Here is a 19,377-nt window from a genome sequence, read left to right on the forward strand (position 1 = left end):
AAGCTTCTTACTATCGTATGATAAACTATGCCTACCCTTCACACATGTATACCAAGTCACATACAGCTTCCAGTTCTAGAAACCTTTAATAGTCTCTTAGTCACTTTGCTGGTGGCAGGAAGTCTGATTGGTAGTAGGTGGGATTTTGAAGAGCCACCATTCCCACAATGTGAGAATGGGTGGAGTCAAAGATCCATTTGGGTTTCTCTGTTTTGCTTTTGTGTTTTGGCCAGGGGGATGTGGGTGGGGGAGAAATGGGAGAACTTGAGAAGCCTCAATACAAGTACCTCTCACTCAGCTTTTCTCAGATGGGTCACTGCTGCATGACTGGGAAAAATTAGAGTTTGGCCTATAGGTCAGCCTGTCAACCAGGACTCCAGTAGATTCCATTTTGAAGTCTATGACATGCAGTGTGGATTGAGTTCTGATTAAAAGAAATTCCTGCTTATTACTTTCTGAGTTAGTAACTAAAATCCTTTTAAAATCAAAGAACGTAGCTCATTGCTAAGAATCATTTAGGCTTTTAATTTGATTTATATATTAACTAAGAATTCTGAAAATTGTTTGAGGGTTCTGTTCTCTAGCACCAAGTACTAGTGGCCATCTTCAAAGAAACCATGTGAATGGATTAATAGAATACGACAGCTCAGAAATAATGGCTTAAAAGGGAGGGCTGTTGTTTTTTTCAAATTTATTTTATATACGCAAATATTTTTTACAGTAGTTAGTTGCATTTTCAAATTAAGATCATCCTCATCCTACCCATGTTCTTATCTTTAGAACCCACACTGTAAAGTAGTATGCAGACCTAATACATTTCTTCATTCTCCATGGATTTATTTTTAAAGTTCAAAAAAGGTATAGTGATAATATTCTTTCTGAACTTGTCTCCTGTTCTCTAGATACTCTGTGGCATGTGTGTAAATACAGGTGAGTGTGTGTGTGTGTGTGTGTGTGTGTGCGTGTGCATGTGCACATAAGAAGAAAATTCATTTTCCTTCAATTCCATTTAACATTAAAAATAAAATTTGGACAGGGTATTCCTATAAGATTAAACATATTCCTTCTATCTACTTAAACCAGGGGTTTGGGATTCAGATCTCTATAACCAAGACTGGATGTCACTGGAAGACTCTAAATTACTTTAACCACCACAACCAGAGTCACATATGAAAATAAACCCATTGCATGGATTCTTTATAGGCATAATCTCAAATTATAGCTACCCAAACAAGTTTTAAAAAACAAACTTGTAAAAATTTGCCATCGAGGAAAATTTTACCTCCATCCTTAATTATGACTCATTTCAAGTAAAACCTTTCCAATATTTGAAAAAAAAATACTCCTAAGAAAGTCATAAACACTGAAATCAGAGATGTGGTTCTTACTAAATATTAGTTTCTCTTTCTGAAGGATTACTCTCTGTTCTTGTACTTTTGATGCTAACATCAGGATGTTCAGATTTGTTCAAGGGTTCACATTCTCTGGACTCAGGTGAATGCGTTGTCTTCTTGCTTGCTTCTTCCTGCTTCTTTTCCTTTGCAAGCAATCTGTAGTTAATAGCATTCCCGATGAGTAGCCACACACTTGATAGGAACACAATAGCTCCACAGGCTAGATACATGTATTTATACTGTCCGGTTTGATCCACCAATTTACCTAAGACACAAAAGAACACCCCTTAGGATAGTATACTAAAACAGCCATAAAATGATGTCATTTTCCATAAAGTATATAGTTCTTATTTAATATTGAATGAGACTTTAACAAAAAATGTCCTAGATGAGGACTTCTATATATGCATAGAAGAGGCATGTACAGGCACACACAGCATTATACTACCAGTATATTAAATTTACTAAAGATTATTCCCCTCAGTAAAAATGTACAACAAAGACAAAGCAGGAATATATCTGTTTGGGTGTATATTCATAAATACATGCACATGTGAGGCATGGTTTTTGTATTTATATGTATATAGATATATTTATCTATTAATATTTACACACTTAGATTGCTTCATCCTTTCCATGCTTTTCAGTAAAGAGGAAAATATTACATTTTTAAGGAAAGAGCCAAAGGCTTTTATAAGGTTCTTGACAAGGCATCATATTTACTCAATACTTTCTCTATGCCCAGCACTAAGCTAAACACTTTTTTAAATGTTTATTTATTTATTTTTGAGAGAAAAAGAGAGTGAGAGCGAGCACGAGTGGGAGAGGAGAAGAGAGAGAGGGGACAGAGGATCTGAAGCAGGTTCTGTACTGATAGCACAGAGCCCTACGTGGGGCTCGAATCCACAAGCCGTGAGGTCATGACCTGAGCTGAAGTTGGATGCTTAACTGACTGAACCACTCAGATGGCCCAAGGCTAAACACTTTTAAAGGAGGTACTATTTCATTTACTCTTTAAAAAAAGTTTTCTTAATGTTTATTTCTTTTTGAGAGACAGAAGCTGGAGGAGTATGAGAGTGAAGGAAACACAGGATCCGAAGTGGGCTGTGCGTTGACAGCAGAGAGCCTGATGTGGGGCTCAAATCCATGAACCGTGCTGAGATGAAGTCGGACGCTTAAACTAACTGAGCCTCCAGGCGCCCCTCATTTAATCTTTATAAACAGAGCACTAGGAAGTAATCTGACCATGGTTACACAGCGAGCGAGTGGCAGAATCTGGAGTCTAACCAAAATCTGTTTGACTCTCAGATTGTTAACTTCTCTGCAAAATAGGTTCACCAATTTTGGTGATGGTCTGGTCTATCCCCGGATCTGGTGATATGGGCTGGTCGCAATTTTTTAGTTTATCTAAATCTAAATTATTAAGGCCAGACCAATCAGGAAGAAAGTATTAAATCCATTTGATTATTAAGAATATTTAAAAACTTGGCTGGTATCATACAACCCAAAGGTTTATTGATTTCTAAAATTGGCTAATTTAAGTGTGCCATATACATAAACATAATAAAAATGCATAACTTAAATTTCCATTCTAACTTAAGTCAAATATTTCTATTCACACAATAATTGTTATACTTCTAAATACATAAACATTAGGTCTATGGCCCCCATCAGAGTTAATATTACTTTGGGCTACCATATCAACATACTTGTTTGGGGAATTTTTTTTTTATCATCAAGAAACCAGATATGATTCCCAGTACTGAAGCTTCAGCTGTTTGTGAGTATAGCAGAGAAAGTTTGAGCTTAAAAAAGAAAAAGTCTCTCTACCTTCCACTGTTCTAGAGTAGCAGAAAAAAAAAAGTAGCAGCAATAGCAACTGTGTGAGAAGTAAATACAACAATATTCATTCATTCAAAAGTATTTACTGAGTGCCTCCATGTGCCAGACATTATTCTATCAGTGATCAAAGGCAAAAGAGAAGAAGCCAGTCTAAAGGTCAAGGAGAATCTGTGATAGCAGAAGACAGATACAATATGGAAAAAAAATGGATTTATTGTGGCTATGGTCTGAGAGCTTCAACAAGGTGCCTCAAGTTAATTATTGTCACTACTGGTGCAATGGTTTGGCAATATTAGCACAATAAGCCCTCAAGAACACTGGACCCGATGTAAATATTCTTAATACAGGTGCCCAGCAAAGGTAGAAACAGTCAAGTCACATTTCTTCATATTCATTCTTACAGCCTACCTATTAAATCTGTTGACCTCACTTAATTTTTTTTTTTTTTTTTTACTCCCACCATGGCTGGTGAAATACAATTTTCTCTGTTAATACTAAGAATTCTGCTGCTCATGAGCAGGCTTCTAAAACCCGTTTGGGAAAACTAATCCTGTAGGGAAAGCTAGGTCAATTGTATTGGTCTTATGCAACAAAATCAACTGGCTGATAAATAGGACTAGCTTTCATTCTTTCTGAAAATTGTTTTGGTGCCACAGTATATACATATTAAAAGATATACCACCCAAAACAGTGCCAGACAGAAGAGGACAGCCCTCCCTTATAGACAGAAAACGTCAACAGCTGCACGACTCATTCCGGACCAAGTGGAAGGTCAATTATACCTAAAGATCAACAAACTAAATACCAATTTTCCCAATTCAAAATGATTCCTTGATATATGGAATTGCTGAATCACTATATTGTATACCTAAAGCCAACCTAACACTGTATGTAAATTATACTGGAATTAAAAAAAAGTTATACCTAAATGTCAGCAGAAAGCAGTTTAAAAACTGACTTATATACATGGATAAACTTACACTTAGCCTGAGAGTTACTGTGACCACTGGGGTCAGGACAAGAGTCTAAGTGAACACCTAAGTTTAATATTAACCCAAACAATGTACAGTGGTTACTGGAAAAGACTGGCTCCCATAACTTTTTTAATATTTATAACATGAAAATCTGAGACTAACCAAAGTCTTAACTTCAAAAATGCATGTATACATGTGTCTTAGTCTCCTTACTCTACATTTTAGCACAGAGACTTTCTTTTTTTAAACTGTTTTTAGTGTTTATTTATTTTGAGGGGCGGGGATGGCAGAGACAGACAGAGACAAAGAATACGAAGCAGGCTCCAGGCTCTGAGCTGACAGGACAGAGCCCAACACAGGGCTCGAACTCACTAACTGTGAGACCATGACCTGAACTGAAGTCAGACGCTTAACTGACTGAGCACACCCAGGTGCCCCTAGCACAGACACTTTCATAGGTATGACTGAAAATATTTCAGATCTTAAAATCTAAAAGTAATCATTATAATTTATATATGTGAAATGTAAGTATCTGTTCAAAATGAATTTCTTTTCCTTCCTGTATATATATATTTTTTTCTGTCAAAAATATATAAAAGTATGCTACCTTTAGGCATATAACATATTAATATAATCAATGTACTTCAATAAAAAAATAGATCCTAACTTTTTGATAGCATTATTTTAAATTTTTGACTCATTTTAATATAAGTGAGAAATTTGTTCATCAATGATAAAAATGTGGAATTTTATGATTATGATACATTTTTATAAGCACAATACAACAGGTATGTTATTAACTATCAGTCTAACTTAAATTCTTAAGTTCATAGGTCCAGGCTCTGATGCAAATTTAGGTCTAAAATCAACTATTTATGCAATTTAAAAATACATATATAATGAAACCTAAAATTAACACACCCACAGCCTTGTAGGCTATCCGTATTTATTGCTATAAGCCAGATTACATCATACATTACAAAGAAGGTCCTGGCTAGTGGATATTCCTTTTATGCTTTCTGCTCCTCCGGATGCGCATGATTCTTACCAGCAAGAGGAGGGCCGAGAAGAACAGGGCCACATTCCACCACTGTGACGAGTCCTACAGCACTGGAAAACCTCTGAGGGCCAACCAGGTCCATGAGCGTTTCAAAGAGGACACTGCTAACACTCCCAAATCCGAGACCAAAAAATACAGCATATAACACCAGGCTTGTGTAGTTCTCCGCCAGTGGACACAGGAGATGACAAACTCCATTGAACATGACTGCAAAGCTGAAGAAGTACTGGATTCGGGGTCGGATAAATTTGGAGTTTGCAATGATTCCTCCAGCAGGTCTAGCAAACATATCAACAAAAGCCATAATCGACAGCAAGAAAGCTGCAGAATACTCATCAATTCCCTTGTCCTTAGCATATGGAGCCAAGAATATAATGGGGGCAAAAAACCCTAGAAACATGATGACATTTCCAGACAAGTATATTAGAAATCCCCTATGCTTAAAAAGGGAGAAATCTAAATACTTATTAACTGTTGCCCATCCTGACTTCTTCTTATGGCCTTGCTTCACACCTGGGTCATTCCTTCTTATGCCAGTCTTACTTTTAGACTTCTTCTTAGCTTTTCTGGGTTCAACAGGTCTCATGAGGGATCCAGCCACACAGGCATTCAACAATATGCCTCCCAAAATCAAAAAGCTTCCTTTCCAGCCAAAAGTATTAAAAAGGAACTGATTGAAAGGAGCCAATGTGCTTAAGAAAACAGGACTTCCTGCCATGGCGATGCCATTAGCCATGGGTCGTTTCTTGTAGAAATATTTGCCAACAATTGTTAGGGCAGGTTGCAGGTTGAATGCTAAACCTAAACCTATAAAGAAAGAAAAAAGGGAAGAAAAACACAAACACATTATGTTACTCACAAAAGAAACCACTCCTTAAAAAATCACTACATTCAAGTGGGTAACGCAGGATCCAAAGTGCAACAGCAGATGGTAATTTTTGAAGATAGTTATTATCACGTAATTACACATCAACAAAGAGGTTCCCATAACTGGACACTTGATACATATGACAGCTTCATATTCCTCGCATGTAAAAGCACAAAAATAAAACCAAGAACTTCTCCTGATGTTTCCATAATCATAGAGTAGGTTGAAATTAGGACAGTATTATTAGTTCTTACTTAAAATCACTTAATTTCACAGATAGAGTAATCCTCTCTCTCCATTTACATAAAATATATTTTTATATGCATTATATTTATATACACATATATAGAATCGATTGCTTCCTTGTGGAAAAGAGTTTATTTTAATGTGAACACATTTGTTACTTTATTTAAAGTATTTTTTTTAATATTTTATTTTGAGAGAGACAAAGAGAGGGCAAGCACGGGAGAAGCAGAGAGGGAGGGAAAGTATGAGAACCCCAAGCAGGCTCCACACTGTCGGCATGAAGCCTGACGCGGGGCTCAAATTTACAAACTGTGAGATCATGACCTGAATGGAAGTTGGACACTTAACTTACTGGGTCACCCAGGTGTCCCAGATGTGAACACTCTTTTAGAGTTGAACAGAATGAACATATTGACAAGGTTGCTGTTTATGAAACTCTTAGATGACTCTAGAGATTTCTTTTCACAACTGTGCAAATAATAAAAAAGAGTAATAAATTAATGCTATTAATGTCATGCTCTACATCTTTCATATTCCACATTTCATGAATATAAATGTACATGTATGTTGACAAAAAAATAAAGTTTTTGCTTTCAACATTTTATTTCAGGGTTTAAAATTGATTGTTTATATGAGTCAAAGATTCCTACTGTCTAGGGAATTCCTTAGTAGTACTGAGTATTGCCTTTGAGAGATGAATTATTTCTTACAGTTTGCCAAGGTATTATTTAATAATAGTAATGAGTAACAAAGCACATAAAATTGATTTAGATAAGGCACCTCTCTTTCCCCCCTAGCCTAGGCATTATTCTGTACTAGTTTAGGGGCTATAGAAGTAAGAATTTCCAGTTATCAACTTATGTAAATTGAAAGAGTATTGTAAAGTGGTTAAGTATTTAGAATCTGTGACATTCAATTCTCAGTGAAAATACATACCACAAACTTTCTTGACAAATATCTCCTATAAGTGGGGGGATCCTTAAAAGCTGACACAAAGAAAACCAAGAACATGCTTTGGAGAGTAACAGGGCAATATGCTCCCTGAGGTACAATCAGCCATACCAGTGAGACATGCAGAATAAGTGTAATTTACAAATGAGAAAGCTGGCACCCTATGGTCAACAGCTTATAAGTGGAAGAATTCATATTAAAACCCAGGAATTTTATTTCAAAGTTTAAATTTCTTTACCTATTGCCAACCCCCCCACCCCCCACCAAACCCTGGCCCAATTCTGTCACCAGGAATTTTGTCTTCAGATGTTAATCCAGCTTCTCCTTAGGAGACAGTGGGCATCTATTTTCCAATCTGTCATGGTAAAATGAACATGAGATTCGAAATCCAAAGATCTGAATCTTTGGATTCAGACTGCTTACCCATATGCATTATTAGGCAAAACACTTAGACTTCCTTAGTTCCAATCCCCTCAACCATAACAAAAAAAGATTCTGCCAAAGTCAAGTAAGTTCTATACCATCTTAAGAGGTCATATAATGACATTATGATGGTAATTATCTCTTAATATTTATTAAAAATTTTTTATGTCTTTATTTTATTTTGAGAGAGAGACAGAGAGTGAGCAGGGGAGGGGCAGAGAGAGAGGGAGACACAGAATCTGAAACAGGCTCCAGGCTCTGAGCTGTCAGCACAGAGCCCGACGTGGGGCTCGAATCCACGAACTGTGAGATCATGGCCTGAGCCAAAGTTGGATGCTTACCCGACTCGACTGAGCCACCCAGGCGCCCCTCTTAATATTTATTTAAAAGTAATGAAATTCTGGGCACTCTGAAAGGTACTATGTATTCATTTTTTAACATGAATCATCCCAATGACTCCAAAAGAAAAGAACTATCATTTTCTGTATTTTAAAGACAAAGAGATAAAAAGAGGCTAGTTTATCCATGATCAGCTAATATGTACTAAGTCAGGATTAAAACTAGACTGCTATGGGGAGGCAGGGGAGAAGGAAAATGGGTGATGGGCATTGAGAAGGACACTTGTGGGGATGAGCACTAGTGTTTACGTAAGTCAATTTGACAATAAATTATATTCATGTAAAAAAAAAAACCAAACTAGACTGTCTACCAAAAAGTATTGGCTAATAATGCCTTAAGATAAATCTCTCATAGGTATATGTAAGGGTTGACTCTAGAAGCACCAAAGCCTTCAAAACTCAAAATAAATGGAATTGAAGTTAAAACAGCATACCATACTGTTAAAATGTGTGGTACAGTAATATTAAAATCAACATGTCTATAATACATCTATTTGTGGGCCCAACCTGACTTTATGGTCAAATGCAATATACGGTATTTCTGCACAAAGGAAAGGGCATTCCCTGCACCATGACAATTCTTACATAGAAGATTCTTATTTACAATGTCAAGAAACATTTATAACACCAAAAAGGAAGAGAGTTGTGGATAGGCTGTAAAGAGAAAGGTTTTAACATCACTATTACTATAGGCTTTAATACGTCTTCATTTTATTCATCAAACGATATGAGTGCAAGGTTAAATGATCTAAAATTACTATAAAAAGAGAAATGTACTTACCGTTTTTCTGTGAGCATAAGGAAAAGATTCAGTTCCTTTATATGCTGAAATCTAATTTTCCTTAAAACTTTGCATATAGACTTGCTTAATGCAATTTGTTGTTGAGGCTAATAAAAGTAGTGTTTTCCAAATGTACATATTTAGGTTGGTGTAGGTCAACAAACATTACACATGAGGAACAAATGTAATCGAGTGACAGTATAAAATTTAAAAATATTACTAGCAAATGTGCCTTACAGAGCCATTAAACAATTAGAATCTTCTGTTAGAAAAACGAAGGGACCCCAATACAGAGCCCTACGACTAACCAGAACACAAACAAAAATAATTCTATTGTTAGAGCTAAATCAGTGCATGCAAAAATATATTTTGGCATCATTTTTAACCTGAGTCATAAGTTAGATACTCTAAATAGTAGTAAGTAATGAAAACTAACTTTAAAAAATGGAGCTATTTATATGGCAGAAAGTTTGTGTCTATAATACCCCATCTTTTTTTTTTTTTAATGTTTTTTATTTATTTTTGAGAGACAGAGAGAGACAGTGTGAGCAGGGGAGGGTCAGAGAGAGAGGGAGATACAAACTGAAGCAGGCTCCAGGCTCTGAGCTAGCTGTCAGCACAGAGCCCAATGCGGGGCTCGAACCCCTGAACTGTGAGATCATGACCTGAAGTCAGATGCTTAACCGACTGAGCCACCCAGGCGCCCCCATAATACCCCATCTTAGCTGGCTGATGAGTAAAAGGTAAAATGGTAAAATTAAATCAAAACTGTTTTCTTTTTGACATTGATATCAGAGCACCTAATATGTCTGATAACTTGTGTTTTCCACTTCTTGAAATAAATTTGACTGGCCATTCCACACCAGTACTTCACTGTATTGGACAGAAATACTTTAAGATAGCATTTGATATAAAACGGAAACTCAAGTAAAACAATATAAATGTTCTGTTGTTTAAGTTTCTTACAGAGCTTTGCAAATAATGGAAATGTTAAGAAGAAACTTACCAGTAATGAATCCCACAGTGAGGTAGAGCTCTATTACACTGGTAGCAAAAGAGGCCAAGACCATTCCCAAACAGCATAATAAACCTCCCACCATCACTATTGGTCGGCTGCCATATTTATTCACCAGAACACTAGATATGGGACCTGAGATTGAGACAAAATTAAGAAATATTCAGTTGCTCAGTCATTTATAGTCTTTTTGTTTTTAACATTTGTTAATTTTAAGCACATTATAATGATCAAACAAAACTATTAGTTCACATAGAATATAATGAAGACTTTTCAATACTTCCTAAGGAGGTTGACTAAAAATAGTCAAGAAAGTCAAGAATAATGTTTAGCCATATATTTGACAGCACATAAATAATAAATTATGTATTTAACATAGTTTATGATCATAATTATTCAACTTTTGATGGAAAGGACATAGCTATCCTACCCAAATATTTAAAAAATGCATGCAAATTTATAGAACAATCTAGAGATTATAGAAATGACTTGTCTGTTATAATTTTATTTTCTAGAATAATGTATGTGCACACACACATATATCCTCTTAGAGCTCAAAATTATCTTTTTAATTATACCACAGTATGTTTTATTAATACCACATTTCTTTGATTCTATGATGCAATTGTTTCTATATCTTATTATGTTAGAAATTAGGATGTCTCACCCTAGAGGGCTCTTGATAAACCCTGTTCAACAGGTGGTGGTCATAGGTAGCATTGTAGATATCACAGCCTATGCATGCTTGAATTTGGTTGTGTCTGTGGGTTGGTTGGGTAATCGCAATTCCTCATGTTTCATTTTTCATAGAACTCAAATATTTCATATTTCCTATTATTGACATACTCTGATAATGTCAAAAAAGTACCAGCATCAAAACCTACTGAATGGGTACAGCAGCTTAGATAAAACAATTTTTTAAATGTTTTATTTACTTTTGAGAGACAGCGTGAGCAGAGGAGGGTCAGAGAGAGAGACACACACAGAATCCAAAGACAGGCCTCCAGGCTCTGAGCTAGCTGTCAGCATAATTACCAATGAAAATGGCAGATCTTTCTAGTAAGATTTCCTGCCTTGCTAGCAAAGAGGGCAGTCTTCTGTGTGAAACACAAACACTGAGAACGCTGACTCAAAAACTAATTTAGGAGGGCCAGATTCTGAATGGGAAGAAGTTTTAGGAATGCCTTACTCAATTTATTTAATGTACACTTCCTAATGCAGGTGTGTGTGTATATTTATAAAAATGCAAGGGTGTTTAAAAGGATTAAAATCATCTATGTTTATGTATAGAAAAGCTCTTTTGGTAGTTATAAAACAAAAGCTCTAAGTATTAATAAAGTGTTATGTTTTATTTAAATCACAGCAATTTTTTTAGTGGTATATCACAAAATAATGGTACAACGTAACAACTGAGGTCATCTTAGATTCATGAAAGTTCATACTATTTTATGAGACCTATCAACATATAAATGGTTTGATTTGACATTTCCTTCTTCACTAAAAATTGCATTTTCTTCTAAAACAAGGGCCATTGCTTTGAGGAGAAAAATATATTAGGTCAGAATTCTCAGTCCAATATTTAGCCTAGAAAAAGTTAATGATTTTTAGTTAATTCTATAACTTAACAATTTGCTAAGTGCTATTATATTGCATTTGGGAGTTTTTATGTGGATAGTATTTTAAATACATTGAGATTCATTTGTCAATTGCCTTATTCTTTCATACAACTATAGTTATTATTTTTATTCCTTAACTATAAGTTTGAAATAAAAATTTCATGACTAATATGATTCCACAACATCTTTTGAAATGATATGGGTAAAAACACATTATTGTACAAAAAGTCTCAAAAACAGTATCACATTTTGCATTTATTACCAAACAAAACAAAACTAAAAAGGGCCATAAGAAAGATAGCTCTACAAAAACAACTGAGTTGGGGGAGAAATCACTGAAAACTATACAAGATAATGTGAAAAGAATAGATTTCTACCCCTAATGTGGTAAAAACTCATATTATATGATTTAGGAAATGAGCATTTAATTACAAAGCACATAGCTAAATTCAGGTAGCCTTTGGGAGAAATGAATTGATTAGCTTTGATTAAGTATTGGGCTTACATGCATATTCCTTTTCTTAAAATTACTTAATCAATTCACTTCCCTTTAACTCAATTTAACTCAAATCAATTCAAGACAGTATCTCTGGAGCTTCTAGTAAAAAACCAGGTGACATATACCAAATATAATAAATGCTCAGCTATAAACATCAATGCATTATAGTCCAGAGGATGAAATTATCACCAAGTTATTTTAAGAATTGTGATGAATGCTTTGATTAAATACCGGACTATTCAAAGGCATTTATCAATTACTTGGACTATAAACATTTTCTCAGTGTCATTGAAATTATACATACCATTTTCCATGTGATGCCTGGATAACTAACACATGAGCTAATTACATTTTATAAATGTATTTGCCTAAATGGTGTAAATTTAGATCTGAACATAAGCTATGAATCACAACTTAATTTGCAATGCATGGTAAGTAATTATATCTATAATTTAGGATAACCACGTTAAGGTTCCCCCCCGCCCCCTACTGTGATTGATTAAGAGTAGCCAATAAAAAAAACATTTAGAGGTGTTGACATTTTTATTTTTTTTTTTGAGGGGCCTTGACAACTTCTACTGTGGTATCAGCCAAGATGCAATGAGAATTCTACTTTTGACAAATGATTTTACTTTAAAACATATACTTTAGTTAAGTTTGATTTACTTAGAAATAAAGCTCTTTACCTCTTCATGTTAAATACTTGTAAAATGTCAAAAAATATTTCTATTTGTAATAGTTGTGGATCTAACTAAAATTATGATACAGGACAAACTATACTTATTTTGTAAAATCTTTAAATGCTTCATATTAGATTGAGGAGGCATCTAAAATTTGATATAAAACACAACGCCACCCAATACTTCTTTCTCCAACCTACAAGCACCTCGGCTTATTATATTAACAAGAAACATAAAGTTTTAAGAAAATAAGTAATTTCTCATCCCATGTGGTTTTTGTTAAACATGTGCTAGCCTCACAGATATCCTTTGTTGATGAATCTTAGGCCTAATTATATTCTGAGCTCATTCATTCATTTATCTTATTAGTTCAATCAGTGGAAGATTTTACTCAGCATATGCTTTTCAAGTAATCATGATGTTTTAATCATTAGTTATGTCAAAAAAAAATTCTCTACCTGCTGAGAGTTGTATCTGAGCCCATATCTAAGTAGCGCAAAGGTATTATTCATCCAAATGCTGTGTTTTATTTGTTAAGCAGTTAAAAAAAATGATGTGCAAGAATAATACTGTCTTATTTCCAAAACACCCAAGAAAGTATTAGACTATATCCAAACCAGACTGATCTACCCACTAATTTCTTCTGATCCAGCTTTCCAAACTATCTCAGAATTTTTAGAGTCAACTATAATAGTCACTTTGATGATAGCTGTGATGCTGTAAAGGAGGACTTTCTCAGAGAGAAGTGTAAAGATCACAATGTTGTCAGGGGCGCCCGTGTGGCTCAGTCAGTTACGCGTCCAACTGACTTCAGCTCAGGTCACGGTCTCGTGGTCTGTGAGTTCCAGCCCTGCAACAGTCTCTGTGCTGACAGCCTGGCGCCTGCTTTGGATTCTGCGTCTCCCCCCCCCCCCCCCCCCTCTCTCTCTCTCTCTCTCTCTCTCTCAAAAATAAAGAAATATTAAAAAAAAAAAGACCACAAGATTGTCACCCATATTTCCCCTTCCCCTACTTCTTTGTTTCTGAAAGCTACTTCTGTCTTTCAATCTCTGTGGCTCCGTAACACTTAACAAAACAATACTTACTCTGGAAAGGAAGCTTCTGTGGTTTCTTACAAATGACAGATTGTTTGCCCATCCTTAGAACTCCTAGTGCACTTACAGTTGGTCACCTCCCCCCCACTCACATACCACAACACTTACTTAACTCTCCATTTCATTTGTCTTATTCATACATTCTATTTGAAGCTCTGTGACAGTAGTCACCACATATACTATTATTATTCATCAACATTTGTTGAGTTATTACTTTTAGGCATTTTATTAAGAAATGTACATGCATTATTGCACATGAGATGTTCACAGCAATTGATAATTACAGCAATGTAACAGTTGATCAAACTGAGATATGCAGAGTGTTTAGATAACTTGTTTAAGGTCACATTAATATAAGTGGTAGAATGTGGATCTGGGCCCCAGGTCATCTGATTGTAAAACTTACACCTTTTACGACCACGCAGAAAAGAATTAACATATCATGTATGAGACTGCCATCCTTAGACAGGCCTGCCTGCCAGACTGGCTCTTGGCTGGTACCTGGGAACTTGGATTTCAGACGTGTTCCCACCATTCCCTAACTGGTAAGGTGGCTCACTGTGCTTAAACAGTTTCATGATGTGGTTTATGCTGAGCATCTGCTTTCCTGCCCAGCGTATAGGCCTTTAGGACATGCATGACAGAAAATGCTTATGTGACCAGCAACCCAACAGAAACCACAAGCACCGAGACTCCAGTGAGCTGCTCAGTGGACAACACTTTACTTGTGTCACAGCTAGTTGCTGGGTTAAGCTCATCCTTTGTGATTCTGTTGGGAGAGGACTCTTGGAAGTTTGTACCTGGGGTCTCCTATACTTTGACCCACATGCTTTTGCCATTCCTGATTTTGTTCTGCATCCTTTCTTTGTAACAAATCATAGGCATGAAAAGACATTGTTGAGTCTTGTGAATATTTCTAGAGAATCATCAAACCTGAAAGTGGTCTTGGGGATTCTGAATATAACTACTATAGTTTATCTCTCCTAATTCTGAGTTTTGCATATAGTTATACTTAAACAACTGATCTTCTTTGTTAAATTAAATATTTTTAAAATGTATGACCTATCTATACATGAACTGGTCTATTCTTTTGCATGTTGTTGTTCTGTTCTGTACACACAAACTCATAGTGCCTGTTTTTATTTCTTTTGTATATGGCATGAGTACATGATAAATGCTGTGAGAAAATGTGGAGAATATGTTATATAATGAACATTTCATAAAATATATTTGATCAATCTAAAACCATGAATTGGAATTGACTATCAATTTGAGCTATATAAAAATTTTATGCATAGCATAAACACGAACAGAAGAAATGATAAACTGCTATAATTTATTTTTCATTTGCTTTATTTCAAATTTGTATATGTGGTATCCTGTCAAATCAAATGATATAAAGCACTATTGCAGGGCTGGGAGAAAGTTGTTTGCAATTACAGAAATTTATCTGTGTTTACTACTGTAGTATTTTTCTTACTGACAGGGACTTTCTAAATTTGAAAGATTTTTCAAAGAGATTTTTGAATTAGAAAACTGTTGCTACCTTAATTTGAACAGAGGGTGGGAGCCTCCTCATTTACTACTTGTTTGCCTGACGTTTATCACTGCACTGAAGTTGGAATTGAAAATTCTGGTTTCTCTTTCCAAGTGATCTCTTTTCATTTACGGTCAGTGAGGGGCCATGAGGGAGAGTCCCTAGTGACTAGGAGGCAGCCGTTGAACTTGCCTTTACAAAGGAGGAAGATATAAATGCTACGCAGGTAAATCATCCTCGGTTAGCAGGTTGCTCAATGGTAACTGTGCTGGTTTGATTTACTAGAGCTCATTCAGGCTCTTACAAAAGACGGATCTTTATGTCAGCTGAAGGCACTCAGTATATTCATTCAGCATTCAAATAGTATTTTAGACTTTTAAGTATATAAGGGTTTGAACGAATGGTCTGAGAAGTTGTAGAAATCAAGAGAGGGGTGAGTAATATGCTAGGTATACCTGCTGCATAACAGGACAGAGGGTACCGGAGGCTGACATGGTCTACAAACTCATCTTTGCATTTGCTGGTCCCTCTGGAATGTTCTCCCCTTTATATATAAATGGCTTCTTTCTTCTCATACTCAGGTCTCTGTGGACATATCGCCTCCTCAGACAGGCCTCTGCCATTTCAACATACAAACGTACCAAACTTTAATAAGGTCCTAGATGCTGTTTTTAAATCCACCTAAACATCGACTGCTCATTTTCCATACCTCTTAAATATTTTTTCTTTCTGTATGTATCTCAATACCTGTCATGGGCCATCGGCTTGGGTGTGAGAAAAGTTCTCGAATTTTACTTCAACGAGAAGATGGTTATTTTTATGTTCCCTCATTGCTCCTCTCCCCCTAGACAAACTGTTTGCATTTCTATATTCACTTGACCACAGACTGCTCCAGGCTGGCATCATTACAGCTGCTTAAAGGGATGTTCACTCTATCTGTTTGGGGGAAGGGTGGGAGAGTGGACAAACTGACATCTTATTAAAATCTTTTACTACAAATCAAAGGGTTTGAAAACGAACATTCTCTGTGCGCATGGGCAGAAAAGCCAAACACTTCCTTGGTATTTACAGATTACATTATTCCCAACCAGAAAGCCATTTTTGCCTGTGTAAGGCCAGCACAATGGCTCTATAAAAAAAAAGAAAAAAGAAAAAAATTTCTTGAGGACTTGGCATGTTTCTAAACTCTTCACATGTAAAATCACATTTAATTCTTAAAACCTCTCTAAAACTTGGCACAATTTCCTCATTCTGATTTTAAATATAAGGAAACTGAGGTGAAAAGTGACAGCTTTTAAGGATAGCTCAGGCAGTCTGTACAACTGCCTGTGCCTCGTACAAGTACCATTTCTCCTAGGAGGGAAGATTATGTCTCTTTCACGTGTATGCTGCTCATTTATTCAAAATAAAAATTTACATTTAATATTACATTATGCAAAATTTATACTTTATAATCCCTGCTCTTTAGAATAATTTTTATGAAGACAGAAAAAATAAGAGTATATTGCAGAAACTGTTGGTTGCCTACTCCCTTCTTCCTAAAAGAATCCCGATTTTGTTTTATAATTCATCTCTTCTGTGACATCTCAGGCCTTAATGCCTAGGAAATGCATCATAAGTAGTATAAGCCAGTCATGATACGACCACTCCCATTACCAAATACTGGCTTAAACACGAGCCTCTGGGGGCAATTTACAAAGGGAAAGTTTTCTGGGGGCTTCTGGGAAAGGGTGTCTTTAGTCTTGTAAAGCAGTAACATGCCTCTGAATGTTTTCATGAGAATGTGATGACTTGAGGTGCCATAGTTATCTTTTGACTGTGAAGGGTGCATGGAGATGAGGGAGATATTTAAGCCACTGGTGAGATCAAAGAGCCAATAAATTAACCAAACCAGATTTCTTGCAATATGACATCATAAAGCTTCAGTGTTGCTCAGTTTACCAATGGACACGGGATTTTTCCCTGCTTGCAGTTTAAGACATTCTGATATAGCAATAGAAAAAATTCAATTCCTATTAGATATATTTCATAAAAAATACAATGTGTTAATACTATCTCATAAATGCTATCAAAATATCAGTAAGATCTATAAAATATATCTATAATAGTATTGAGAGTACCTATAATACTATCTTATAAATATTATCTAGTAATACTATTAATACTATCTCATAAAATCTATTAATACTATCACACTAAAAAGCAGTTGACATCTATTAAATGTCTTCTTTTCCTCTAAAGCATACTTAGTTTCAAAATAGAGTTTCAAAACAGAACTACCATACAACCCAGTAATTGCACTACTGGATACAGGAGTGCGATTCAAAGGGGCACATCCACCCCAATGTTCATAGCAGCACTATCGACAATAGCCAAAGGATGGAAAGAGCCAAAATGTCCGTCGACTGATGAATGGATAAAGAAGATGTGGTATATCTACAATGGAATGTTACTCGGCAATCAGAAAGAATGAAATCTTGCCATTTGCAACAACATGGATGGAACTAGAGTGTATTATGCTAAGTAAAATGAGTCAGTCAGAGAAAGACAAATATATGATTTCACTCATATGTGGAATTTAAGAAACTCAACAGATGAACATAAGGGAAGGAAAACAAAAATAAGATAAAAACAGAGAGAGAAAACAAACCATAAGAGACTCTTAAATACAGAGAACAAACTGAGGGTTGCTGGTGGGGTGTTGGGTTGGGGGATGGGCTAACATGGTGATGGGCATTAAGAAATGCACCTGTTGGGGTGAGCTCTGGGTGTTATACATAAATGATGAATTACTAAATCCTTTATTACACTATATGCTAACTAACTTGGATTTAAATTTTAAAAAATAATAAAACATATACATATTATTTTAAAGTTTACTTAGTTTCACAGAATTATTTCAGTGCAATCTAATTATAGAACATTTATTTATGTATTTTAAAATAATTTTTAATGTTTTTAAATGTTTATTCATTTTTGAGAGACAGACAGAAACAGAACACTAGTACAGAGAGAGAGGGAGACACAGAATCTGAAGCAGGCCTCAAGCTCTGAGCTGTCAGCTCAGAGCCTGGTGGAGGGCCAAGTCCACCCATGAAACATGAGATCATGACCTGAGCTGAAATTAGATGCTTAACTGACTGAGCCACCCAGGTGCCCCAATATATATATAAACATAATACATAAAATATATACTTATACATTTAAGTTTATTTTTATTTTTGAGAGAAAGAGAGCAACTGGGGGAGGAGCAGAAAGAGAGGGAGACAGAATCCCAAGCTGACAGTGTGCTGCCCAATGTGCAGCTTCAACTCAAACTGTGAGCTCCTGACCGGAGCCAAAGTCAAGAGTCTGATGCCTAACTGACTGAGCCACCCAGGCTCCCCATCTAACTACAGAACATTTAAAGTGATTCTAGGGGCACCTGGGTGGCTCAGTCAGTTAAGTATCTGACTTCGGCTCAGGTCAGGATCTCAGAGTCCATGGGTCCGAGCCCTGTGTCCGGCTCTGTGCTGACAGCTCAGAGCCTGGAGCCTGCTCAGATTTCATGTCTCCCTCTCTTTCTTCCCCTCCCCCGCTCACTCTCTGCTCTCTCAAAATAAAAGACATTAAAAAAACCATTAAAAAAATAAAGTGATTATAACATTTTCCCAATTTGTTATACTCAATTATATGTTATAATAGTTTAACTTTAATTGAATTTTTGAAATGTGGATACATAATTCATAATGTATCTTAAAAAATATATATTTCCATTGGCCAGTCAGGAAAATCAATTCATAAATTGATAATACCTGTCTTAGGCAAGTAATAAACAATATGACCATTTCTAAACGTTTCTGTTCATGGATATTTTTCTCTCATAACTTACTGTACATAGACTATTGCATGAAGTCCTATGAAATTTTATATTATTTTCCCTCCATCTATTTTTCAAAATTAGTTTTAAATAACTTGGTCCTAACACATTCCATGAACCCATCCATCTAGGGTACTCTA

At 35.7% G+C, this 19,377-nt stretch overlaps 1 protein-coding gene across 1 annotated transcript in view; it reads right to left on the reverse strand.

The window, feature by feature from the left end:
• Positions 1 to 19,377, reverse strand: part of SLC16A7 (solute carrier family 16 member 7) — a 90,027-nt gene that overhangs the window by 3,307 nt on the left and 67,343 nt on the right. Inside the window, exons 4-6 of the mRNA XM_029955276.1 lie at positions 9,944 to 10,087; positions 5,259 to 6,077; positions 1,389 to 1,659 (exon numbers count right to left, since the gene is read on the reverse strand). Of these exons, the coding sequence (XP_029811136.1) occupies positions 1,389 to 1,659; positions 5,259 to 6,077; positions 9,944 to 10,087 (1,234 nt within the window). The remainder of the gene's footprint in view (positions 1 to 1,388; positions 1,660 to 5,258; positions 6,078 to 9,943; positions 10,088 to 19,377) is intronic.

The sequence above is a fragment of the Suricata suricatta genome, chromosome 10, assembly GCF_006229205.1.
Source record: "Suricata suricatta isolate VVHF042 chromosome 10, meerkat_22Aug2017_6uvM2_HiC, whole genome shotgun sequence".
NCBI classification, from domain to species: domain Eukaryota; kingdom Metazoa; phylum Chordata; class Mammalia; order Carnivora; family Herpestidae; genus Suricata; species Suricata suricatta.